General features: G+C 38.5%; 1 protein-coding gene and 1 long non-coding RNA gene across 7 annotated transcripts in view; both read right to left on the reverse strand.

The window, feature by feature from the left end:
- BRD1 (bromodomain containing 1) overlaps positions 1-21086 on the reverse strand; it is a 60594-nt gene extending 39508 nt beyond the window's left edge. For 3 of the 6 annotated variants that reach the window (XM_068995572.1, XM_068995564.1, XM_068995580.1), the window contains exons 1-3: positions 20731-20809; positions 15204-16584; positions 3519-3675 (exon numbers count right to left, since the gene is read on the reverse strand). In XM_068995572.1, coding sequence (XP_068851673.1) covers positions 3519-3675; positions 15204-16570 — 1524 coding nt within the window. In that variant the 5' untranslated portion in view covers positions 16571-16584; positions 20731-20809. Of the gene's footprint in view, positions 1-3518; positions 3676-15203; positions 16585-18902; positions 19545-19715; positions 19735-20730 lie in introns of those variants that run through there. The other 3 variants (XM_068995553.1, XM_068995536.1, XM_068995544.1) reach the window with 3 other exon arrangements.
- Positions 21087-21389: 303 nt separating this feature from the next.
- On the reverse strand, positions 21390-26522 carry LOC138098784 (uncharacterized). The gene is made up of 2 exons (XR_011146646.1): positions 23284-26522; positions 21390-22331 (listed from the first exon to the last, which is right to left on the reverse strand). It is a non-coding gene; the product is annotated as an uncharacterized lncRNA (long non-coding RNA).
- Between the last annotated feature and the right edge of the window lie 381 nt (positions 26523-26903).

Here is a 26903-nt window from a genome sequence, read left to right on the forward strand (position 1 = left end):
CGAGTGGGTGCATGTTGGTGCATTCCACCTTGGCAAAGTGGTGCACCATAAGGATCCTTATTAAATGCCGAGCTAAAAGCCCTTTTTTCCCTTAACCGTGTCTGGCTCTCAATTTTTAAGACCAGAAAAAGGCGTAAGTCAATACTGAGGGAAGAGGAAAACATTTTAAAGTCTACACAAAGAACATGCAGCAACTGAGACCTAGTCTCACCATTAGCATGCTACCAGTCTCTCCATATTAGCAGGAACACTGCCAGTGTAGCACCATATCCCTCCTTATTCTGGATGTGAATGTGTGGGAACAGCCTCCTCACTCCTTACAGAGACTGTAACTTAATAGGATACAAACAAAAATAGAATGGCAGTGATGAAATTGGAACTTGAGCAATACAATTAAGTTTTATTAGCATGCTCTGCTGGACTTGTACGCCAGTCAGACAAAGCCATTTAGTGGCTGCAACTTGTGTTCTTAATGAAATCTTCAGTGCAGGTGTGACCTTAAGTCATCGGCACCTTCTTCTGTATTTCTTCTAAAAGTGGCTTTAAACTAACATCATTACAGCAGCAACAAGCTTCTACATTTAAATTTCACACCTTCTTTTCATTCAAGCGTTCTTAAAGTTCAGGGAAAAAAACTAAAATAATGAGGATGTAAATTTATTAGAGTATTCCAATAACCTTCCTTAATTTCTAGGTGGAGACAGAAGTGAGAGTATAAACCATTCTTAGACAGTTCCTTGTTCCTGCAGATTGTGAGGCAGTCCAGGTCTTTTTGCCTCATTTAGAACTCTTGGACCTTCAAAATCATACCATAACTGAACTCTGAAACACATTTATTAGGAAGCAAATCTAGGTCATGAAGACCTCTCCCTTTGCGAAATTTGTTCTAGTAACCAGAGAGGGATCAAAATCACATTTCTACTAAGCATCCTGAAACCATTTTCAGGGTTTTGGTTCCTCCTTATAACAGTTCTTTTCTGTTTAAGTAACAGTAAAAAAAAAATCTGAATCTGCATTACATCACTGTTTATACTTCTTTGACTAACTGAAAAATCTATGTAGGTTTCTTGATATTCTGACCCCCTCACATGAAATAAAAATAATTTTCCCATCTGGACTGAAATTAACAAAATAATCATGCCTATCTAAAAATTTTTGTGAGATTTTTCTCACAGCAGCTATGCCATAGCTGTTTATTAGTGTCTTGATCATAATTTGGTTTATACTTGGGAGTAACAAAATACATTAAATGCCTTGCAGTTATGACTACTTTAATAAATAGATATTGAAGGTGCTATGGAGAAGACACAATGTCATACACAGGACACTTGCTACTCACTGAAAAGCACTAACTACACATTTTTCATCAACAGAATCATTTAATACTCAGCCCGCCTTGAAACCAGATTTTACTTTTTCAAAGAACAAACTTTTTAACAGACCAATATAAATAGCTTCCATTTAGAATATATTTTTATTATTTCCTTATTTAAGAATCATTCTCAAATTAGAAAAGAAAATTAAGAAATACTGTTTGTACCAAAGTGTAAATAGGCAATTCAATTTTAAAATGCTGATATCAAAGGCCTATTTTATTTTAATCAAACATCAGTTACAATTACAGTTTTATTGTCACAGTCATTATTTAAATACGTAGAAATGTTGCAGCCTTATCATGCCATCCCAGAAGAAAACTGGCATGTGTAATTTTTCAGACACTAACACTGGTCTAGTTCTATGCCACAATAGCATCACACTTCTGTGCTTCACTTCAGTATTTCATAAGGACTCAAGCTCATTTAAAAATAAAGTTTATTATCTGAATAAATGAATTTCAACTATTACTAGGTAACACTAATTAGATACACTGCCAGGCACCACTCTTCAGAACTTCTGAGGCAAAAGTAAAAGATTAATCAAATTTCAAAATGGAGCAATATAGAAACAATAAAAACAAGATGAACAAGTGGTCAATTTATATTCAAAGCTGACTCCACCTAAAAGGAATCCTGTAACTGGAATTTGAGAATCTCAGCTATGAGAAAAGGCTGAGAGAGCTCTAACTGTTTAGCCTGGAGGAGAAAAGGCTCAGGGGCAGAAGTCTCACTAATGCACATAAATACCTGAAGGGAGGAGGCAAGAAGCTAAGAGCCAGGCTCCTTTCAGTGGTGCCCAGTGACAGTAAAAGAGGCAATGGGCACAAAGTAAGAATGCACATCAGAAGAATGCTGGGTTTTTTTAAAATTGTAAGGGTGACCAAGCACTGGCACAGGCTGCCCAGAGAGGCTGCAGTTTCCACCCTTGGAGATATTCAATAGCCAGCTGGACATGGTGCTGGACAACCTGTTCTAAGTGGCCCTGCTTGAGCAGTGGGGTTGTATCAGGTGACCTCTAGAGGTCCTTTCCAATCTCAGTTATTCTGGAAGTTATTAATTATTTTTCCAGAGGAAAAGCTAAAAAAATAAACACACACAAATGACAGAACAAAAAATTAGGAAGCAGTGTTGACCGTGGTATTTTTATGACTACTTCAATCAATGACTTAATTCACCAAACAGAAATACAACTCTAACAAAAATAATAGTTCCACTTTAGAGGAGGAAAAAAATTCAATTTAATACAAGTAAATTATTATAAAATTAATTCCTAAGTTTTAGAGGCTGTTTTACAGGAAGTCAAACATCTGGGGGATGGAAAGAACACAGCCAACTACATATTCCGTTCAATTAAAAAAGGTAATTGGGATGCAGTAAGAATTTCCACGTCATGATGCTTCACAGCATTTCAAAGTCTGTACACATGGATCCACACAACTCAGAAGTTTTAATTATTTATCCATTAACTTGAAGCCAAAACAGACCATGTGGAGTCACTCATTTGATGTTTTTCAGCAACTTACTCGTAGGAGTGTACAACTTAACTTAGGCATGTCTACAATCCCACTTAACTGTGTCAAAAGCAAAACCAGAAGTTGAAACAGGTCTTTGAACTTCATCAACAACTTGCCTTTTGTTCTGTTATTACTGAACAAGGTGGGCAATATGGATCTGAATTTGAAAACTGTAAACTAGCTGTCTTATCCTTTACCCAGTTAGAATCTACTTTTTTTTCAAGTGCCAAATAAGACATCTGCTTTGCATCTTTTGATCAATTCAAAATTTTTTTATTTTTTATCTAACTCACAGAACATTGAAGAAAGAGTTCCCAAAAACTCCAACACTAATCAAAGAAAAATGGCATTATGGTATTTGTGATGGTAGTATTTTTGTGAAACATTTAAGCAAAACAAAAGAAAAAGCTGCAGATTTTTTTTTTTTTTAATATCTCATATATTAAAAAGTATTAGATAATTCCCGACTGCCAGTATAGGTAGTATCACTTCAGAATATGGTAAGGAATTTATTCAGTCCTGAGTAAAAGAAAGTTTTTACTTTGTGCTAGGTTTCCTAGTTTATTTTTTACTCAATAAAATAGAAAATTTCTGATTTCTTCATGTAAGTAAAAAGTGTATCACGTACCTGTTGTGTATTTCTTTGTGACTGTAAACTCGACTGCAGCCTTCTCAACAGTGGAACACCATTCCTAGACAGTCTTTTAAGCAACCAGTAACTGTGCACTCGTTCAACAAAATGCTTCTTTCGCTGAATGGCCACCTGATTCATAATCTTATTTAATCTAAAACATGGAAAAACTGATATTGTATTTTGCACAACAAAGTATATAACGTATTTATCTATGGAAGTTAAACATGACATATATATGAATGCATACTGTAAAAACAAAAGCAATCACTATGTTACAAATTTCTTTCGGTAAGATCCCTTCTAGTACAAATACTGAGCAGTAAATTACAACCAAATACATCTGCTTGACACTGCAGTTTCTACTAAATACATTAAAATACTTTATAAAGCTAAAGGGAATAAATTTTTTCATAATAATTATTGGAAGAGCAATCCCAGATTAGGGCCAAGAATAAAGCTTTATGTGCATTTCATAATAATTTACCTATTGAAAACGAAATCAGATAAAAAGCTCCAAATTACTATGAAAATCATCAGATCATTTGTTGCCATCTACAGAAAGAATTAGTAGTTTATTTTACAGACAATACATCTTCAAACTTTTTGCATAAAAGCATGCAATGGAAGCCTTGTATTTACCCTATTAATATTAAACTTTTGACAAATAAACCAAACAAAAAATATAGAACACAGGAACAATTATTATTTTACCCCAGACATATAATGAAAATAACTAAACAGAGAAGACACAAGTGAGGATGATATGAACAGTTAAGCAAACTCTCTCAACCAAAATCAAACAGTATTTTCTCCAAAGTTGCTATTTAACAAATGCAAATACTCTATGCATATACTCATTTGCAAATACTCTATGCATATACTCATTTGCAAATACTCTAGGAAAGTGCTGCATGAATATCATACACAACAATACTGATTCCTATTTTTCAAATAACGACATGTTAGATAGGTGTCCAAGTCTCAAACACAACACTGGCCTCTCAAAATTTATATTCAAAAGGAAGTTTATCTGAAACAAATCTTCAGCTCTCTGAGCCTACAGTTTGAAATTACAGCAAAATAAAAGTTAGAAGAAGTTAATGGTTATAGAATTAAAAGATTTTCTCTTTGCATGATAATGCTGGTATTTGTAACTGGTGGCAGCCCTTGTATAATTAACACAAGATGCCCCAAGGTACCAACCGCCTGTATTGCTAGAGAGATTGCTCCTTCATTTGGGGGCAGGGGTGAATTGAAAAGAGAGCTGGATGTAAAACAGTCACAGAAAAGTTAATAACAATGAAAAGAACACTGTTTATTCTTCACTCAGAATATTACTACCCATAGCAAAACTCTACCATCGATAGTAGGGGGTTTACCAGATATTCACCAAAATTTAATACTAAACCAGGCAGATATTAATTCAAGAAGTGTCTGATTTGTAGAGCAGTACCATGAGACATTTAAACAAAAATCATGACTGTATATACATACTAATATTTTTCTGCTTTTTCCCTTTTAGAATTAGGCAGAAAGCAGTTTTGCAGTTAAGTGATAAAAGCTAAGTAGTCAAAACACCTAAAGAAAATGTAAAGTTAGAAGTAAGCCTTGGGTAAAATTATTCTTAAGAATATCTGGGAAAAATATATATTTTTCAGACTAACATACAAGCGAATGTACCCTGAGTTCACCAAAGGTCATCTATTCCTGGGGTTTTTTTGGGATGTGTAGAAGATAAGCTGCAATAGGTCTACTCAGTGCTACAGTAACTAGCTAGTTTTCAGTCATCACCAGGCAAAGGCAGAGCAAACCCAGGTTTTCTTCAAAATACAGCACCATTGTGTCCTTTGGTTCCTCAATGACACTTTTTAAAATAAATAACTAAGCTAGTTAGGCATTCTTGGAAGAATTCTAGCTTAACCTAAAGCTTAGAAGGTCTACAGATGGACTTCAGACTGTCTTGTACATCTTTCACTGGAGGGCAGACACAGGCTCCAAAAACATTTACTCAATGCAGAACAGATGTGTCCCTACTAAACTTCAAACAACCTAATTACAAATAATTATAGAACACAATCAAAATCAAATAATTACTTTCACAAATCTCTTGGAAACAGTAAAACCTACTGAACCAAGTCAAAAAAAGCACAGCCAAATACACACCTATTTGGAAAGACCAGAGAATCATAACATGAAAAAAGGTGCCTTGGCTTCTTGCCCATCAGATGTGGCAAGACTAAGCAAACATCTTTAACTACAGCTTTAAGTACATTTGCCAATTCACATAACAAACCATTCTATTAATATATAATTATAATAATAAAGTGCTAAAATAAGCTTAAGAAAGATGTTCACAGAAGACATTCTTCAACTTCCAAAATAGAAATAAACAGACGATAATTTGCGTGCAGAAACTACTTAACAAGGGGTTGGAAACTACTCATCTCTGCTTTCCCCTCCAAATTAAACCAAGTATTTAATTTAAACACCACACATGGGTAGCAGCAATATACTTCTCAAAATACAGAGGTCTGAAATGCTTCATGTGGCAGGTATCTACAGAGCCTCTACACTATGAACTTAGTGCTAGGAGGATGTTACATCTGCTGTTAGATTCTAACAACCCACAACCTGTATCACAGCTCTTTAACCATCCTTTTGCTTAGTCTGATACTTCCAGGTAGACTTTTACTGTCCCAAAGACTTTAAATTTTGACAGGCAGTACAATCATTTTGGGGAAATGAGACGACACTGCTGTAGAACCCCAGAAGTCGCACAGACCGGGTACTGATTTAGAAGCTCCCACCACTTAAAGAATTTGCCATGCATTCCACTTTCCTTCTTTTTTTTTTTTTTTTCCACAACAAAGATATTACAAAAAAAATACTGAAGAATAAAAAAAAAAAGGCATGCATTTGGGCCACGTAAGGGAGAGCCGTTTAAAGACTTCATTTTGCAATGCAGGATCTGACTTGGACATGACAGGATTAATTGCTACACTGCACTGACAAATCCCCAGCACAGAGGCAAGGCTTACAAAACTTAGGGCACCTCCCAGAACAACAGAAAACAGCTCAATGAAGGCATTTTTTTGCTAAGGTATCTGTCCATACTAGAACTTTTTCCAGTATAAGCATATCAAAAAAGAACAGCTTTCTGTATCATTTTCTAATGGCAAGTCAACCATACCAACTACTGGGAGAAAAAAATCATAATTTTCCCTCAACTTACCAGTTATTAAAAACCAAGTACATTGATAGAGGAATTTGAAAATTCCTTAAAAGGCACCTGTGTTCCAATGATATTCAGTGACTGCTGCTATCTAACTGTCTCATAAAAGAAGCATTACGTTTCAAGCTGACGACCACTGCAGCCTTTTGGCACCAGCAGTCATACTGATTCTTGGTTTGGTTTTTTTTAGAGCTACATGCCAAAACTACACAGATGACAAAAACATTTTTCAGAACTGTTTTAATTGTGTCACAGCCAACTGAGTGAGCCAGTACTACTTCCTTTTCCCAGCCCCCCACTGTAAAACACTGATGTGCACTACAAACAGTAGTGCAAAAAAAGGGGTATCATACAACTCCCTGCTTGCCCTTAAATAAGGAAAGGTCTCTTTTGAACTGAACCTTTGAAGCAACACCTACAGTTTCGTCCTGACATGGAGAAATTTGATGGATATCTTCTTTGTAAAGGGTGATACACTTAATTCACTGGTCAATGCATTCAGAGAGCTGAGTGTGTTACTCGTCCTTGTTTCCTCACCTTTTAGATGCATTTTAAATGCACTAAATAAACTTTGTCAATGTAAGAGATGTGCTTTTAACATATTGGCAAATCTCACAGCTACCTTCTTTGACTCATGACTTCCTTCCTTCCCCAGTTTCAGTTACATATCACTGCGGCAACTATGGCAACTGGTTACAGGGAAAAGTGAAACCAGTATTTTTGGTAACCAACAATGTGGCAGTTTAACCTAAGAAAGCCATGAGAGATAATCATCAATTTTTATCAATCATCACTAACCACTGCACAGACACATTTTTTAACCCCACAGGTATTATTTTCGTATTACAATACCTCAAGATTCTTAAGTTTTTGAAATATAAACTAGAAAGAACATTTTCTTGAGTATGTCATTTTGACAACATTACTAGAGTAACTCAAGCACAAAGAACTTATTATAAAAATCTGTATTAATCAAATACCCAAAGGAAGATCAAATACCCATTAAAACCAAGGAATTTTTAAACATGAACAAACGCTAGTATTTTAATTACCATACTTGTCCTGAGTCCCCAGTTTTATCAGTTTATTATTTTGCATCGTCCTTTATCCAGCATAGCAGTACTAAAGGTACACACAACACAGGAAAACTGTATTATACTCTGTAAAATTTCATTCGGTATCACTAACATACGAGTTTCTCTTGACCTGTGGTAATACCCATTAACAATCAAATTATGTTCCACTTTACTAAGCAAATAAAATACCCCTATTTTCCCACACAAAGATTGCAGATAAGCTTCTAAAACCTGTCAGAAGAAAATGTAAAAAAATCTGTATTGAACAAGTCGAAAAAAGTAAACTGAGTTTCCAGAACACTTGAATTTTCACACCTTGTTCAGCAAACTTCCACAAAATATACTGAGACTTGTGGGAAGCAGGAAAGACACAAGACTTCCCTACAGATAATTATAGTAATTCCAATGACACTTACTAGAAGACAATTAGCATAGAACTAGAATAAAATCTATGGAAGAATTTATTTGGGGAATTGGAATTAATTCTAGAGCCTTACCAACTATTCCTCCTAGCTCCATATAAAAAAAATTAAGTTTTTGAAGATCAGAATGCCCACCTGGACAGATTAAACTCTCCCTACTCTTCCCATGGAAAACCTTTGGCAGCAGCCGTTTATCAAAGTGCTTGTAAAACTCATCTTTCAATATACTTTTTTTTTTTTAAACAGTCAAGAAACACAACTTTGTTATCCCATTCCTCAATGAAAGATAAAGCTTACTACATGACTTATTAACTTTAAAAAAAACCACCTCAAACTGTTCTGACTGACTTGAAAAACAACACAGGTAAATGAATAACTATGTAAAAATCAGAATCCATCTGCTTGTCTTGACTTCCTTTTGAAAAAGGGCAACATTCCTTTAATACCAAGCAGAAGTCAGCTACATGCCTAACAGAGTACATACCAAATCCTGGAAAGACTGAAAGGGATTTCATTTAAACTTCTCTGCACCACAAGTCTGCAGAATCCCCACGTAACAAATACATACTTTCCTAATTAGAACTGCTTTCCAGATTTTATTCTTTTTTGTCTGCTATGTTCTAAAAGTCTAGTTACTGAATTTCCCTTTCCTAGGTTGAGAGTCCAACAGTATATATTTTATCTACTGTTAAATAGATACATTTTCTGAAGCCTGAAAGGTTCTCCAGGTTCCTATTCTTTATTCAACATTTACTGGTATTTAAATAGTATTTCATTTGGAATGCACATGTAGGAAGTACTTTGTGTTGCCTACATGACTGTGAAACTCCCATTTTTCTATTTGAGCAAACAGCTTGTAAAATTTTGTTTTGACAGGGAAAGTAGAACTGTGAACTTAAGAGGCAAGAAAACATTATTATGTCAGTTAATTCTCTGTTAGCTTATTATTTTCTTCCTATTCTAACAACTAAGTTTGTGATATTCCAAAACTTCAGTTAAGGAAAAAAACCCAAAACAATAAATAAAATAAGAAAACAAATCCAAAACCAAACCAAACAATGAAAACCCCCCACTTTGCCACACTAGAAAAACTCTTCTCAGAAAAATCATATGCACACATTTACTTCTGCCAGCTCCTATACATATGTAATGACCACATGACTTTGAAATCTAATATCAAAAGGCTAAATTCACATCAGATTAATCAAAAATCACCTTTCAATCTGTAATAAGAAGAAATCTCAGTATTTATCTTCTAATCTTTTGTGCACTCTGTAACTTGATCATTGAATTAAAAAAAACTGCCAGGAGACAGTTCTTCAGACAATGCATTCTTTAGATGTTTTGCTATGGCACAAGTCACAACACCCTCTAATTGCCACAAAACCAAAAAAATTAATGGAAGTTCACATAACTGGTGAAACTCAGAAGTTCTAAAAAACAAAATCACACAAATCTTGGTCTTCATAACTGCATTATCACATATATAATCATTATGGACCAAACCCCTTAGAAAGCACACAGAATACTAATGATATGTCTTACAGAGGTAACATTAATTTGTTTTAAGCTTCTTTGCCTTGTACACATAAAATAAACAAAAGAAAAAAAAGTATTATTTTTATTCAAAATCTACTTTTACAATTTACTAAGTAAGTCCCACTTCTTCAAACACATTAATTAATCCTTATTTAATCAGCCAACCAGTGTCAAGATGAACTAGCTTCAAAATAAGGCTCTAAAGTTACCTTTACTTTTTAAAAATACTGCTGAGGCAAAACTAGTGAACACCACAGTAGCTTTTGTTTTTAATTTAGGGAAAATTACTTTTTTTATTTAAGCAAAATGATAAGGATGACATCAGCAGTAGCTTCTACATGTAACAGAAAGGTTTCAAACTCAAACAATGTGACAAGAAACATCAGCGGTCGATGACTTCTGGCATCACCTTCACTTAGGTGATTCTATGATCCAAGTATTAGGTACAGTCACAAGGCACACCTACATAATGCTCCCCTGGAATTAAAAGAAGCATTTTCACATGATTCTGTGTATTATACATACATGTATATTCAAGGATAAAGAGCTAACACACATTAGTCTGGATTTATTCAGCTTTCAAGTTCTTTGCAATGCTGGCCCTAGCAGTATTTTTAAATGGCTTTTTAATGTTGAATTTTAAGCCAAATTTCTTATTCTTTCCCCCCACCTTAAAAACTTTTTGAATGTATTAATAAAACACCCCACAGTACCCTAAAAAACATTTTTAAAAATTTCCAAAAGAATTCCACAAGCTACATATATGAATAAGAAGCATTATCTGTGAATGCAGACTAACAATGTCTCAAAGGCTTTGTAAATGTTCCTTTCCCCTTAATACTGCACTTCAACACTTTCTGTTTATTTATTATTTATTTCTCTGCTCCATACTTCCTTTCAGAGACAACAAGATTCCGATGTCAAGATAACAAGATTACATTTAATTACTTGGCAAGAAAGTTCAAGATAGCTCAAGTGGGTAAATTATAAACCAAAAGAAAATATTGGTTCTGCCTTGAGACACAGTAAAAGAAATCCAGCTTTACTTCCAGGCACAGTATTCTTCCTAATAAAAGCAAAGATCAACACAGAGAGATCAGTTAATGTGGGGCACATAAATGCTGATCCGTAAGAAGAGCTGAAAACGCTTTTGTAAGAGTCTCAGCAATTTTTGCTCTCAGTTGTTGGCTACTACTCACCTACTTTCATAACAATCTTTTAATATTAATGACACAACACACCTCATACAACAACAGTGCTCCTACTTCTAATGAAAGTGGGGCTTTTTTATTTATCCTTTGCTCTCTACAAGTGCTCCATTTCAAATGTTTTCTTAATTTCAGGCCTAACAAACATGCCATGTTTGTAGAAAGAGAAACTGAAGTTGAAAGCAAATACTTATATACTTTTAATGTCAGCTTCCATTTAACAGAGTAGAACTTGAATGAATGGCATTTTAATAGAGGATTACACTGTATCTCAGTGCATACTTTAAAAATACTGAAGATTAAATATTTTATATCACATTATATTTCCCTCCAAGTATATAGCTACAATATCATAGTTTCACAGCATTTTTTAAGAACATGAATATTGACACTATGCAAACAAGCAAACGTATTTTAAATGCCTCTTTTGACACGTAAGATCAACAGACTACACAAAACCAGTGTTATTTGTACTAAAGAATCAAGCACTCAAAAAAAAAGTGAAACCACATGTAGTTTTCCCAGCTAACATTGTAACTCTTCTGCTTCACCTACTTATCCTGCTTGCTGAATAAGGCAACAGTTATAAAGGACAAGGACAAACGGCAGCAGATAAAAAAAAAATCCACACGGAATTGAGGAGAGTCAACACAAGATAACTAACAGAGAGAAGCACCTAGATTTAGATTGCCAAGCTAACCCTAAAAGTTAGGATTTCTTAACTTGAAAATTCTGGACCTGCAGTCTAAACAAAATCCTTCTAGTATTTTTTTAGGGCAGGGGGCAAATCTCTCTACCATTACACATCCCCAGTGGCAATACTACACTTCAAATTTGCCATTTTCTTCAGCCAAACTAGCCGGTGGCAGTGGGAGGCTACTTTTTGACTACCATTTGACAAGAGGAGCAGTTACTGTCTGTCCCTCCCATACAGTGGGACAGTTTTAGAGTGTCCTTTCCCACTCCCCTCCCCACACAGCACAGCTGCTCTGGCACTTCCCAGAAACACAACTTTTAGATGAAGCTCATTTCTACTTTTAAACAATCAAAAAACGCAAAAAACAAACAAACAAAAAAACCCCACCAAAAACAGACAAACAGAAAAAGCTGATGAGTACAAACAGTACAGTGTGAGCAAGCACATTCAGGAGTTTTGTATTTCAATAAAAACTGAATGGAATTTCCTACTCAAGAAACAACACATCTCTATAGCCAGAAGGTCTGACGTACATCCTCCATGCAAAAGAATTCCCTGGTAGTCCCATACATTATTACAGGTGCTAAGCAATTTACAAGTCAGCATCGACAGCACTGAAAACTGAAACCACCTCAAGGCTCTAAGATGAACTACTGCACCTTTGGAAGTAGATACCCAGGTATAGACTTTCCAAATTACCTAGGCAACAGGACAGATATAGGCCCAGCATTAAAAATAAATAACAAAACAAAACAAAACAAAAAAAAAAAAAAGGAAAGAAAAAAAAAAAGAGACAGGGGAGGTAAGCATTCATCTCCTATCATCACTGGATCAATGGTTAGCAACTTCTGATCCTTCACCCTCAAATCAATAGTTCACAGATGAAAGTCTGAGATGTCATATAATTAGATTATAAACAACCTAGAGAATGACACTATCTACATAAATTAACAGCAAAAAGCTCAGAGTATGACATCTGTGTAAGAAATTCTGGTCAAGGTCATGCAAGGAAGTAGCATAGAAACCTGACCTAAGGTAAGCTGATCCAGAAATTGATGAGCTACAAAAGTTGTGTAGAAATTATGAAGTATGCTGTTCCACACCCAGTCTTTTAAAAATATTATGAACTTAAAGATAATTGTTTTGGAAAATAGAATGATCAAAAACTGTGTTATTAAAATGCTCAGTCCTTCATATACTCTCACCATCCAGGAAAGGATATAAATCCTTCCCTCTAAACAGAATGTAAATTGCAAGATGCTTTTCAACTCAAGCTTCACCAGATGAACTCAGGGGCTGCATCTAGCAAGTACTTCCCTCCTCACTATGATCTTCATATTTGTACACTCTTCCAACTACTAACTCCGAAGAGCCAGCAATAGGCCAAGGAGGTGTATTGTCTAGTTATTAAGAAAGCAATCCAAACCAAGCATCTCCACGTGTGCCTCAATTTCCAGAGATGTTAAAAACATATTAAAATCAAATTCTTCAGGTAAAAACACACTAGTGTTTAAACACAGAGTGTATATATTTATTCAACTTAAATAGCTTAATTGCTCTTCCTCAAGAACTCTGAAAAATCATGCTTCAGCTCCAAGGGAATAAAAGCATACTAAAAAAACAGATGAGAGAAAAAGAATAATTTAAATGAAGATTGCTGTGAAATGATCCAAATAATTTTTTAATACTTTATGGGCACGTACTTAACTCCTACAGAAACATGAGAGCGTTTCTGGAACAGAAAAAAACCTGAAGAATAGCCAAAGACAACTAGACAATTTTCGGTCTAAAACTAGAGATTTGGGTCTGCAGTGTAACCACTTTTCCTTTTAATATGCCCATTTCTGTTTCACTTTTAATTCAGGGATCAGTTTTCTAGGACTGAACACGTTCACATTACAGACTACTTAAGCAAGGGTCTCCCTCAGCTGACGACAAGCAATTTATAATAAAGCCCAACCTTAAAATAGCTTTAAACTGTGCACATTTTTTACATTTATGATATACAGTACAGGAACTGTACTCGTTTCTTCTGAAAAGAAGCATAAATAGAAGCAAGCTGAATTTCTCTGCAGTCTTGAAAAGAAATTCAATCATTAATGCAAAAAAAAAAGAAAGAAGAAAATGTCTTTTGTATTTTTGCTCCTGTTATCTAATGACTATTAGAAAAAAAGCCATCTGATGATAACATCTTTTTAGGATCTGGCTTTTTTTAAAGTTGCCAATGGAATGAGCTGCCAGAGGGACAACTGAGAACATACTTACTTATCCTCAACTCTTAGTTCACGTTCTTTCTTACACAGTCTTAAAAAAAGCAAAACAAAACCCCACTACACTACCAATTGGGATTGTCCTAATTAACACAAAGCCAAATTATTTTACACCAACTTCCCCCTTCCACGGACAATAGCTCCTGTTTAAATAGCAGTATTAGTTGCCTGCTGTCAACTGAAGTTTTTCTGCAGTGCATCACTAAACAAAAATACCATTTTACCAAGGAAATCGTAACAGAGAACAGAGCAATTAATCTGATGTTTGTAAACACCACATGGGAGCTGAAGGCTGTTTGTCAAAGTCAGTCAATAAATAGTTTCTTATATTAACAAAACTTATTACAGGAAAGAACTGCAGTCTCAAAACAAGTATTTATTTAGGTTAATTTAACCAGCTTTAATTGCTCACTACCTGAGACTTGTGAGTCAGCTATTTAAAAGGCATCCTATTATTTCAAAAGCCCTCACTTGTCTGTGCACTCTTGAGTTCAGTCACAGTACAGGCAATGAGCCTGGACATCGAAGTGGTGCCTGTTCTGAGAAACTTTCCAAACTACTGCTCTTAAATTAGTAAGAATTTAATTCAAGGGGTAAACAAATATATTGGTGTTGAAAACACACAAATATAAATTTTGGAAATAGCTCCTGAGAAGTTATTCTGCCCCATAAGGAAAACACTTCCTTGAAGGTTTTTTGTTAAACCTACATAGATCTTACACTGTAAGTTTATTCTTAATTTAAAAAAGGTGAGATGAACAAGATTCAAAACTTATATACACAAACGTAATTTTCATCCTGGATCTCTTAAAATTAGAAAAAGAAGCTCAGAATCCAAAATTACAAATAAAGTTAACTTTTAGCTTGGCTTTTTTTTTCAGTATGAAGATCAACTGCAGCTACTATTCCAAATTCAGCAGTTAATTCTCAAAAGTACAGTGAATGACAAATGAACACACAACATAACTTAGTCTGACAAAAAAACCCCAAACCAAATGTTCTGAGGACAAGACAGACCACTTGATCACTTCATAATTTCTCTGAAGTAGTTACTGCATTTTTACTGCAACTCCACAAAAGTACAATGTACATAATTAACAGTAATTCTCTGAGAAAGGCCTTCAAAGAAAGCACGTAAAAAACATAAAGAACTTGAAGGAGGCATCTAAAAGCACTGGTTTAAAATTAAACAGATAATAAAATAAAGGTTTCTCACACTTTGATGGTTTGCTTACCTCTGGGGGGGAATATAAGGAGCAGATACTGTTGGCATAACTGTACAGGGTTCAACCACTGTTTTCTTGGCTTTTTTTGTCTTTTTTCTGATTTTTGATGTAGACCTAGCAGTTCTGACTGATCCCTCCTTTCTACAAACACCGTTTTTGATTTCAGCTTCTCCATATATATTCAGAGGTCTCCGTGTGCAACCTGGTGGAGTATGTACATCACAATAGGCAGTCTTTTTCACAGAGAATGTTGTTCCACTGCCAGTTAGTTCTTTCACAGGTTCCATTTTCATATACAGACCAGCCTTTTGAGCACATGTCACATGGAATGCAGTATAGCAGTTTGCTTTGTGGCACTGGATGCAGGCACCAACACCTTTCTGTTTACAGAGGTAGCATGTTAACTTCCATCTGGCTGGGGGAATGTTCCTGACACCATCAATTGGCTCAATAAAAACCGTATTGGCAAATCCAACTTCTGGAATCCACAAAGCACACACCACGTGTCCCCAACGATCATCATCTGTCTTTTTAAAGGCACCTCCCTTGTTTGGGCACAGCACACAGTCTACAGGCCGAGAGCGGGACTGCAAACAGTGTCTGCAGAGCCACTGGCCCTCAGGTATATATGGCACCCCATAGCATTCCTGATGTACTGCTAAATTACACATATCACAAAACAGGATCACATTGCTGTTCTGACATTCACCATCCATGCATATACAACACACTGCATCTTCATCAATTAAAGACTGATGATCACCCTGTTTTTGGTTCTCACAATAAGACTCTTTTTCAAACCTATCCATAAGGAATTCAAACATATTCTGTGAAACAACTGACACTCCATCACTTTTCCGTTTATCATTTATCAATTCTAACCACGCATAATCTTCTTCATCCATGTCATACTCAACTTCATTATCAAGTTCTTCTGCTGACTTCTCAATGAATTTGTAATAAATTGGAGGTCTCCGAGGAGCTGAAGGGGGACTGTATTCAACAATCCGTACTTTTGGTTCTGGAAGAGGAGCTGTTGTAGCAGGTATACCATGTGAGCTCGGAAGAGCTTCATTTTTCTTTTTCACTTTGTTATTTTTATGGCGTTTGCTTCTTAGACAAACTGGTGGTCTTTCACTATTTTCTTTATTGCTGTTGCATTCACTCATTTCCTGGGCAGTAAGATCATCTTCTAATATAATTTCTAAAGGATCAAAGATACTGATCCTATGCAGGCGACCTTCAATTTCTATTTCAACCATCCTTTGAGCTTGAGCGTATGTCAAGGTTTCTCGTGTCGGGGAGTGCTTAATACTGCATGGGGACGAAGAATGCCTTGCTGCCGATACTCGATGGCATCTTCCTTTTCTCCTCATTTGGTAATGTTTACCTAAAATTAGAGCAACAGTTAATACTATGAACTCCCAACAATCGTATTAAAATATTAGTTTTTAAAATACTGCAGTAAGGAAAAAACCCTTCAGTTCTACTGCCCTCTATGTATATATTTAACTAAAAATAAACAAAACCTGTCACTCTTACTCAACAGGACTGCTCAGTTTCGTACAAGTTTAACCTAAAGATCAATAGATCTTCTAAGTAACAGCTTCACTGAGTAAACACAGCTATATAAAATCCTTGCTACAAAAACCCTCTAGAAGCACTGTTGGCAAGACCACTGCATGAGAACAAAAACTCTTCAGAAGTGTCACAGATAAAAAAATTGCATTTGTTACCTTGTAAGAAAACCTTTAATACAATACTTCATAACACCTTAGGGGTGCCTGCAGTTTGAAAATTTTTGCAACAGCTACAGATTATGCCCTCTAGACCTCTCTTCAGAAGAACTAATGCAATTGTGAGAGAAAAACAAGTTTTCTCTGAATTTTTTTCCAGCACTCACATTATCAACTCAATTACTATAGCTATATTTAAAAGCCAGAAAAGCACACATACTTCCACATTTGGCAAGTGGGCAGTTTGACAGCCCCTACTTTTTTTACTTTCCTCAATCCTAAGTGAGCCCATTATTCTTCACAACATGACAAGAAAAAACAGAACTCTCAGTACCCAATATGGTGCAGTACAGACTGCAACTAGTAAATATTCCACCTGTAAAGTACGTTTGACTTAGAGCCAAAACATGTTCCCTGCTTTTAAGTATGCATGTACACACACCCTTCTCCTTCAACAGATTCTTCAGGAGCTGATAGATAAAAATCTCCCTGTTTTTAAACCCAGTCCCAAGCTCTTTAGAACAATTTTTAAGTTTACCACCTACTGCAAAAAGATCACATACCACACAAAAAGATAGCTTTCTTCCCACCATTCCAAAGTGCCAGGGCTAGGATGAGCATGCATTTTGGTCACAAAATTTCTAAATTAAAAGTTTCCATACATACTTATGCCTTTTGACATCTTCATGCTGGGTAGGGCTTTTGTCCCATAAGGGTTGAAAATATTACAAACCTGACTGACATTGTCAAGTTTAAAATTCTATTCCCCTCCTTCCTTCTTCCCAATAAATCATTAATAAATTTCATCACTCAACCTCAGCTACATAAAAAACCCTCTATCTTTAATCACTGCTTAAAGTATTATTAGGACCTCACCATTTCAACTCCGTATTTCTAGCCAGTGTTGCTCACTATAACACAACTAGTGTTAGCATGTATTGCCAAAATAGCAGAGAAATAGAGAGATCAAAGCACAACTACTGTTAAAGACCAGTATATCTATTTCAGGAAGAAAACAGCAAGCACTGAACAAGTACATTAACTACTCCATGCCACTTGCCTTTTCCATAAGTCTATGACAACTTCTAAATGCACACCCTCAGAGTACTGAAGGAACTCCTTCTACAGGAAGACTAAATCACTCAGGCAACTAACCCTCAGACTAGCTCCTGAAAGGCTCTGATCTGTCTGCTCTCACAAACTGACCCTGCTTTCATAATCTAAACTAATTTTATTATTCATGTGAGAATTGTGCTTCTCACAGATCTTTCACACCACTAATTCTTAACTATAATTACTTGTTTCTATACTGTATAACCAGAAAACAGTCAGTGTTTATTTTAATCATGACAGGTCTCTGATCTGCTTTTTATAAACAACAGAATAATATAAAAGGTTCCAACTCCTCAAACAACTCTGGACAAAGCATTTAATAATTAAATTCTGTAAAAAAACACACGATTCCATCACACTAGTTTCTTAACTGCAGAAAACTGTTTAAACAACTAATACTGCCACAGAAGGTCCAACGACTAAAACCAAAAACATACCAGTAATATAACCAAAATGAAGTTAGTTCCCAGTTTCAGTGCAGATTTTGTAATTCAGAGGCCCAAAGGTAATACAGTAGTCCTGATTTCTGTTTATTATTGTGAACAAGTAATGATGCATTCTTCAGCTAAAACACACTGATGTGTCAATGTACAGCACTTATTACAGATCAGAATGGACTCGATTTACTCATCAATCAAGAAACACAATTTACAACATGTTTACCTCATATAATTGCATTTCAATTCTGCCTATATGTAAAAGTCTGTTTAGGTATTTTTCATGCCCCTTCCTACATTTTAGCTGGTTGTGTATCTGTTCATATTGGCTCCTGAGGACAGAGACTGTTTCAGAAAAAATACACAGGAAGAGATGAGAGGTGACCTTCAGAAATCAAAAACGTGTAACCTGTTCACACTACCTTAACTCAGTACCACAGTAAAACACATTAATGTTGTTTCCAAGCTCTCCATCCCACTCCATTCCCAAGATTCTCGAGCAAGGCTTCAGGCAGGCATAAGAATAGGAAGAAAATACTCAAAAGCACAAGATCTTTAATCTTGCTTAAAGATTTAGGATGGCTGTTGCAAAAGTCAAATGAACTGTATGAACCAGAGTGATAAAAAAATTATTGAGTTGACATCTAAGTATACTGAAATACTCAACAGTAAACGCAGCTGAATTAGGAAGGAAGTTACAGTCTCAAACACACCCTACAAATACAATGTAATGCACACAGAATCGACACGGGTAGTACTCTGGCCTAATTTCATGCAAATTTAGCGTGAATAACTTAAATGCCCCAGAGGACAAAGCAGTGTTTTGTTTCTCCAAAATTCTTCTATTTGCATGTGTTCTATAAATACTCTGGATGAAGACCAGATTTCTGCATAGCAAAATCATGATCTACAACTGGTTTGCTTTTCCTAGGCAACTATCAGCTAGCTTTTTTCCCTGCCACCCCTCCAACCCCCCTTCCCAGTATCCTGTAGATCGACAGGAATGAGGATCAAGACCTAAATTTGAAAAACAGTAAACTAAGACAAGTTTCCATTCAATGCTCACAAAGATACTGCACTAACCGCACACGAAATTATTTTAATGTACTTCTCTTAGCACTGTCCTGCCCTCAAAGACTGCGGGATATAAACCAGGAAAGTTATCCACAGCTCTCCTCTCCCAGAATTGCATCAGCTACTTAGGAAGAAAATCACCGGCAGACGTTTTTCCTCACCACAACAGAAGTAGACGGAGACAGCTGTTTCTGTGAAATACACGATATGAGGCAAAAAAAAAAAAAAAAAAAAAAGCTATTTATCAAGGTGTAGGATAGTTAAAACCAATACGAAAAGTGCAATAGCATATAGTTCTAAATTACTATCTCTGCCCTAGTTACCTTCCTCCTCTTCAAATAAACTGCCTCTGGTCCCTGGATTCCCTGCTCAATGGACTAGGGAATTCCATTCTCAATGGCACTTTCGTGTAGACCATTAAAAAGAGAAAGACACAGGAATCCTCTTTAGTCCTAGACAATGAGGGACGGTAAGCAAACAGTGCTGACATGCACACGGGGCGGACACCACCCGCCGTTTCAGCCGCACAGCAGGAGAGATCCCCTCGGGGCACGGCCCAGAGCGGGGGCTCACGGAGCCCAGCGAACGGGCGCGGGCACGGCCGAGACACGCGAGACCACCAGAGCCGCTCTCCGCCGGCCCAGCGGAAAGAGCCCACCGACGGCAGATCCCGCACGCCGCCAGATCCGGCAGCCATCCCGGGATCCTGCCTCCCGCGCGCGGCTGCCCACGCCCCCGGGCCCGCCCTCGCCGGTGCCGCGCCAACACTTCCTGCCCACGCCCAGGGAGCCTCCAACGCGCTCCCTCCCCTCCCGCCGATGGTTCCTGCCCGGCGCGGCGCTCCCCCCTCCCGGCCCCCGGCAGGATGGTTCCTGCCCGGGCCCATCATCTCCAGCCCTTCCCAACAGTCACTCCCTCCCCGCCGCGAAAATACTCGGCCCACAAATATGGCGGCTGACAAAACAGCTCCAGCGGCGCCCTCCCTCCCCCAGACCTCCGCGCTCGCCTCGCCTCCCCGCTCGCCCGCTGCTGCCCCCTCCCCCGCAGGCTGCCGTGCCCGGTCCGCCCTGCTCTTTCCCCCATGCCGCTCTCCCGTCCCGCTGCGGCGGGACCAGCCGGCTCCCGGCCCTGCAGCCCCCGCCCGCCGGCCCCCGCCGCCCGCCCGGCCGTACTCACGCTGTGGGAGCCGCCGAGGAGCGGCTGACAGACCTCCCGCTCCGCCGCTGCGGCCGACGCTCGGCCGGGTTAATGGCGGAGGCCCCGCCGGTGCTGCCGCTTGGCCCCGCGTCCGGCAGCCGCGGGCGGGCGAGCGGGCGCTACGAGGGCCGCGCTGCCCGCGGCGGTCACCCGGCGTTGGGTGCGGGGCTGCTGCTGCCGCCGGGCGCGGCGCATTCGTGAAGCGCGGCGCGCGTCGCCGTCCGGCTGCGGGCTCGGCGCTCGGCTCCCGGGGCTGAGCGGCTCCCCTCCCCCCGCGGCACAAACAATGCGGCTTCACCACAGCGCTGCGCCGACGGGGGGGAGGAGGAGAGGCGGGCGGGGAGGGAGGGAGCGAGCGAAGGAAGGGACGTGAGGGCGCCAGGCGCCGCCCAGCCCCGCCGCTGCCACCGCCGCGGGGCGGGGCCTGCGCGCCGCCGCTCCCCGCGCCCCGGGCCGGCACCGGCCGCGCTCGGGGCGGGAACGCGCTGCCCCGCGACCGACGCGCTCCCGCCCGAACCGGCCGGGCCCGGGCCCGAGCCCGCCGCCCGTCCTTGGTAGAATGTTCGACCGGCCCAGCGCGGGCGCCAGGGAACGGACGGGGGCGGGACGCGGCTCGTTACAAAACCGAGGCTCAAAAGTTGAAGCGAGTGGTATTTATTATCTTTGGGGGGGGGGAAGTCCAAGCTCAAGAGTCCTTACGTAGAAAATGTGCTTCAAAGTAGGCTCTTGCGTGTCTCCGGGTCAAGCTGGTGCTTGTGGATTAACTGATAATAGCCTTACATTTTGACAGAGCAAAAGCAGGTTATTTCTGGCTCCCTCTGCGAAGGACACCCTTTGTTAGGTATTATTTTTAGACAGCCATTACAGCCATATTCGAGAACTGAAGGGTTTTACTGCAATACATTTCTGCAAGGCAGCTGAACCCACATCCTTAAAAGACAACGTTTAGCTGGCCCAGCCTTACACAAATACTTGCCTGTGCCGATCATCCAGAACAAGTCCTGCATATAGTAAAAAGCAAGTGGTTGAGAGTATGTGTGATTCTCTTTACCCAATCATTATTTAGCATTCGCTCAGCTAAACTGCTGCAAAACAATTCATTTTTATGTTTTCTCTAGCAGTAAGATGTCTGCTTGCGTTGGTCCTACAATAAATATATGACATGGGAATCAGAAATAGATACACCTGCTATTACTTGCAGATAGTTAATTAAGGTCCAGAGAGTTTAAGCAACTTGGCTAAGGAAATCTTGTAGAATAGGGAAAGTACTTTCCAAATCCTTTTTTCCTCATCAGGGACCATTTAGCACACTGATCTCTGAACAAAACACAAGCTATTAAAGCAGCTAACACTTGTGCAGAGCACTCAGTGTAGGAATAGATCCTTAGGCTCAGACAGACACAGTACCTTCAATTTCCAATATAAGAAAGTTTGTATGAACTATGGGGGCCATCTGGTCATTTGTGTACTTGCCTGCGAGGAACTACTCTCCAGTTAAATTGTTTCAGTGATCCCACCATCAGTCTCAGAAATCTTACAACATGCTGATATAAGTTAGTGTTGTTGGACTGGAATTCAACCTGTGACAGAAAGATATTAAAGACAGAGCATCATACCAAATCATATACATTAGTGTGCAGAGTATAAAAATGAATGGAAACGATGTTGTCAAGAACCTAATAATATTATGATAAGGAAATACATTGGTTTATCTTTTAAGGGATAATTCACATGTGTATATGCTGTGCAGCTGGACAAATGTTTTTTAAGTGGAGACAAGCTTTCCACAGAAACCTTGATGATGTGTCCACATTCTAATGTGTCTGACACACAGCAAGTCTGGCTTTTTTCCAGTTTCTTTTTTCTGCCAGGTGGACTACAGCATTCTGCAGTCCCTGGACATCCCTTTGAAAATGTAGTATTCCTTATTGGTATTTGCACCCTTTGACCACTTTTCTGTAATTTAAACTCACGTTTCTAGATTCTCCCAGTTACTCTCAGTAAGATGGCATGTGGAGTTTTTCACTCTGGACTATCCAGGTCAGGACACGGAACTCATGTCATTCTTTGATATGGTATTTCAGAGCAATGGTACAAAGATTGGGGCATGCTCAACACAAAACTCTGTGTTAGGAGTCTTAGACTTTGAAATAATTTCTCATTGACCTTATGACAGGCTACCAGAGCAGGATCCTCAAGCCCTCCATTGTAAGTATTAGTACATTAGCCCATGTATTTCAAAATAGAACAGTATGCAGTATTGTCTGGGGCATCCGACCCAGATGGGGCATGTCCTCAGCACATGTCCCTATAATCTCAAAGATCTGTTACCTTTGTCTTTTTCACCTCACAAGTGAGACTTGGTTACTCAAAAGAATACAATTATATTAGCATAGGGTTCAATTTCAAGCAAAAAATAAGAGGCCCTCTGATCTACAGTTTAATAACAGACCCCTCACCACCTTTTTTCACACCAGTTCAACATGTGCAAGGGGCTCCAGTCCCAGTCCTTCAGAATCCTCACACCCCTACCTGGCAGCATCAGGTTGTTAACCAAGTTGCCAATGCTGACTCACTCTGCAGGAGAAATTTCACAAGAGGAGGATCTTCTGCCTACCAGCTTTCACCTCCACTAGGTTGTCAAATTCTCAACAGTATCGCTGAAAGAAAGATCACGTAAAGAAACACAGTCACTATTTATCTGACTCAGCATCCTCCTCTCTTTCCTAGTAGAATCAAACTTCATGACACATTTCATGTTTCTAAAGTGTATCACCTTTGTTTTCCAGATTAATAAAAGTCAACTCAGACTAGCTGCAGCACTAAATACCGGCAGGGGTACTGATCTTCCTTGGATGCAACTCTGTATCCCTCTCCTGGCCTGGACAGCTGGCTGGTGAAGGGACAAGCAAGAATCAGAACTCCACACCTTCTTTAGAACCCACAAGAACCTGCATTTTGAGAAAGATTTTAGACTGCCAAAACATACATGTGTGGGTCTTCTTTCTATCATGACACATCTGCCTAACCTTGCATGTGATGCTTCTGTATGATGCCACAAGGCAATCTACCACTAGTAAGTTTTCAAGTTTGGTTTATTATACCATTTACACCTTCACACTCATCTATGAGATACAACATTACCATGGTCCTCTCATCCTACATGAGAATGCTTTTAGATCTCACTTCATCAATCATGGTATGTGGCACTGGTAGAATACTCATGGGCATAACTTTGCAAGTTCACAAGAGAAAGGTTGCTCCCAAACCTCACAGAAGCCAGAACAGCGTTCACTGTGGAAAAGATGCTGTTAACCTTACCAATAGACAATTACAGCAGTGTGCTGACAAAATTTCAGCTGTTTATTTTCAGTCTGTGGGGTGGTGCAGGATCACTCCACATCTTCTGGGTGATCTTTGCAAATTATTGTATTTACAGAAAAATACATGTATCACTGATCCATCTCCTAGTTATCATTGATACCTTATCAGAAAGACTGACATATCATACTAGACTGAGTGGAATATATGGTCCAAAGTCCTCAATGACCATTCTAGAATAAGGACCAAATTTTTGGCTTCAAATATACAAGGGAAGTATTGGTCCATTTTATTCCTACATGTTTATTGAATATATTCCTTGTTCTCTAGTTAGGAAGAATTGTCTGGATTTTCCTTCTCATTCCTCTGATCTGGAAGTTTTAGCTGTATTATGACAAAAGGGCGAGGAAAAATGAGATAATATTGGTGTTCATAATGTTCACTAACTGCTATGGAATCAAAGATCTTTTGTTTCTTACAGCCTCAGTAACTCTTACTTCCTGCATGAACCACCCTTCTCATTCTCACAGCCGAAGTGGCTCTCTGTTTATAAAATTGGTAAGACTCTTAGTCTGACCCTTCAGAACAGTTCATGTCAATCCAAATGAACAGTCTTCACCAAAACACAAGTTTAAAACAGACTGGGAGCTGTGTCAGTGCCTTTTATGGTATTGATGAAGGTCCAGAGCCCTTTTATCATTAGAGCTCTAGCAGAATTCACACTTGATCAGTGTGCTTGCTAAGAAATATCTCTGTGAGCTGCATCTGCTAAGCAGTCTTACGGAATGTTATCTATAGATAAGCTTGAAGATCATTTGACAGAGTGGTCTTCAAGTAGTAAAGCAGCTATGCAAAGGCCCTTATCCCAATTCCATTTAAGCATTTTTTGGAACTACTGCTTGGGGTCACCTACTGCAAGAAGAGGTATGTGTCCTGTCACTTGCTGACAGAGCGATACACCAAACACTTTGCTGAGATACACAACTGACAGCGAAACTTATTGCCTGCTTTACTTATCCACTATCTTGAATCCTTTAACATCATTCAGCTTTAGGATTTTGCAGTTTTAAGATGCTCTCTACAATATGTGCTCATAACCTTTGCATGGTGGACGGTGAGGATTGACCTCACTCCTCTGGACACTGCAAAGATGCAAAACCAAACTTCCCGATCAGGATATACATGAAAATGTATGTAAACTATGCCTCAATAATACAAAACAAAAAACCACACCCAAATTACAACATGCTGCAGCACAAGCACAAAGCTTGCACTGACCTGTACGTCTGCCAAACAGCATAACTACCATCTACTATTTTAGAGACTATTTTATCAAGAACAAACCCTTGGAACACAGCACTCTTATGCATAATGATATTGCTGTTTCCAAAAGAGTAGACAGAGCCATAATCAAGAGAATAATATTCCCCTTCTCTTTCGTCATTGTCTCTTCGGCATTAATTATTCAGTTCCTAGTGTTTATGTAGTGGTTTGGTCCAAAATACTCATTACTTCCTTATTTACCTTCTGTGAGATAAGTTTACAGTCTGGCACCTTTATTATGTTATGTTCTGCATAGTAACTCCCCCTGCAAAGGTCTATATGGGATGCTATTCCTGCCACAGGATAACTGCCATCAGAACAACCCCTTCATAAACAAGTCACCTATTTTCTGTTTAGCTCCCAGGAGTGCCTCCCTTCATGACCAAACAAAAATGATTACCAGCACAAGAGAGCAGCAGTGAAGTAAATCCAGGATTTGGGAGTGTCCCTTTAGCACCCCCAGTTAATTAGCCATCATTAGTTTAGCTTACAAAAAGCAACTGCACATTTAGAATTGGAGTGTCTGTCAATTCACACAGCATAACTAACTGAGCCAAGTTATGGGCAAAGACAGAACGTCAGTGGTAATGGGTAGGAATCAAAAAAATAAAACAGTAATTGCTATGCAAAGAGTTCTAAAAATATACTTGCACAGCAAAGAATTACAAAACAGCATAGCTAAACAATCTACATTGAATTTTGACCTCTTTTTTTTTTGCAAGATATACTGAGGAAACCTCAGTAGCAGATATAAGACAGAATTTATAGATAGTTAACACAAAAAAAAAGGACCTATTTGAACTGAACAGTTTTGTCAAATGCAGTCATAGCAAAGGGAAAACAAAGTGTGCTCCATACCTATATGTTATATACAATGATTTTTGAGAAATACAATTTCTTTTACTTCTAATTTCTGTGGTTGTTCTCCTGATCAGGTTCGGATTTCAGAAGATACCTGATTTTGTGATAAATGAAGTAAATTCTTAAGATAGCATAACCCATGTAAACAATATTAATGCAAATACATTGTTACCTTCTCCCTTTCCTATTTCCTGATCCTTTCCTCTAGACTGGAAAGGATTCTCTACACAGCATTTGTCCAAGCAAAGACAAGTTGCTCACTGCCTTCATAAAGTTTAATAATACATAAAGTTTATTTTATTTATTGAAGCCCTTATCCTTAGTGACTTCCCTATTCTCACTTCCTCTGGTGTCAGTATGAAAACTTGCAAATGTAATACAAGATGAGGTATAAGCTCTGAGGGAAGTTCTTTTCCTAGTTACGTCACTCACAAACATGTATCTCTAAGAAACAATCTCCAATGTTTACAATGAGTTAATTGTTCAGCCTTAGCATAATTAAGCTAAAATTCAATTAGCAATGAGACCAAAATCCAGTCTTAATTACTTTACTATCTCTTCCTCATTCATTCTAGAGGACAAATCTGGTCTGCACATGATTAAGATGGTTTGCAATGGAGGAAGCTTGACTGTTAGAATCCCTAGTC

The sequence above is a fragment of the Aphelocoma coerulescens genome, chromosome 1A, assembly GCF_041296385.1.
Source record: "Aphelocoma coerulescens isolate FSJ_1873_10779 chromosome 1A, UR_Acoe_1.0, whole genome shotgun sequence".
Lineage (NCBI taxonomy): Eukaryota > Metazoa > Chordata > Aves > Passeriformes > Corvidae > Aphelocoma > Aphelocoma coerulescens.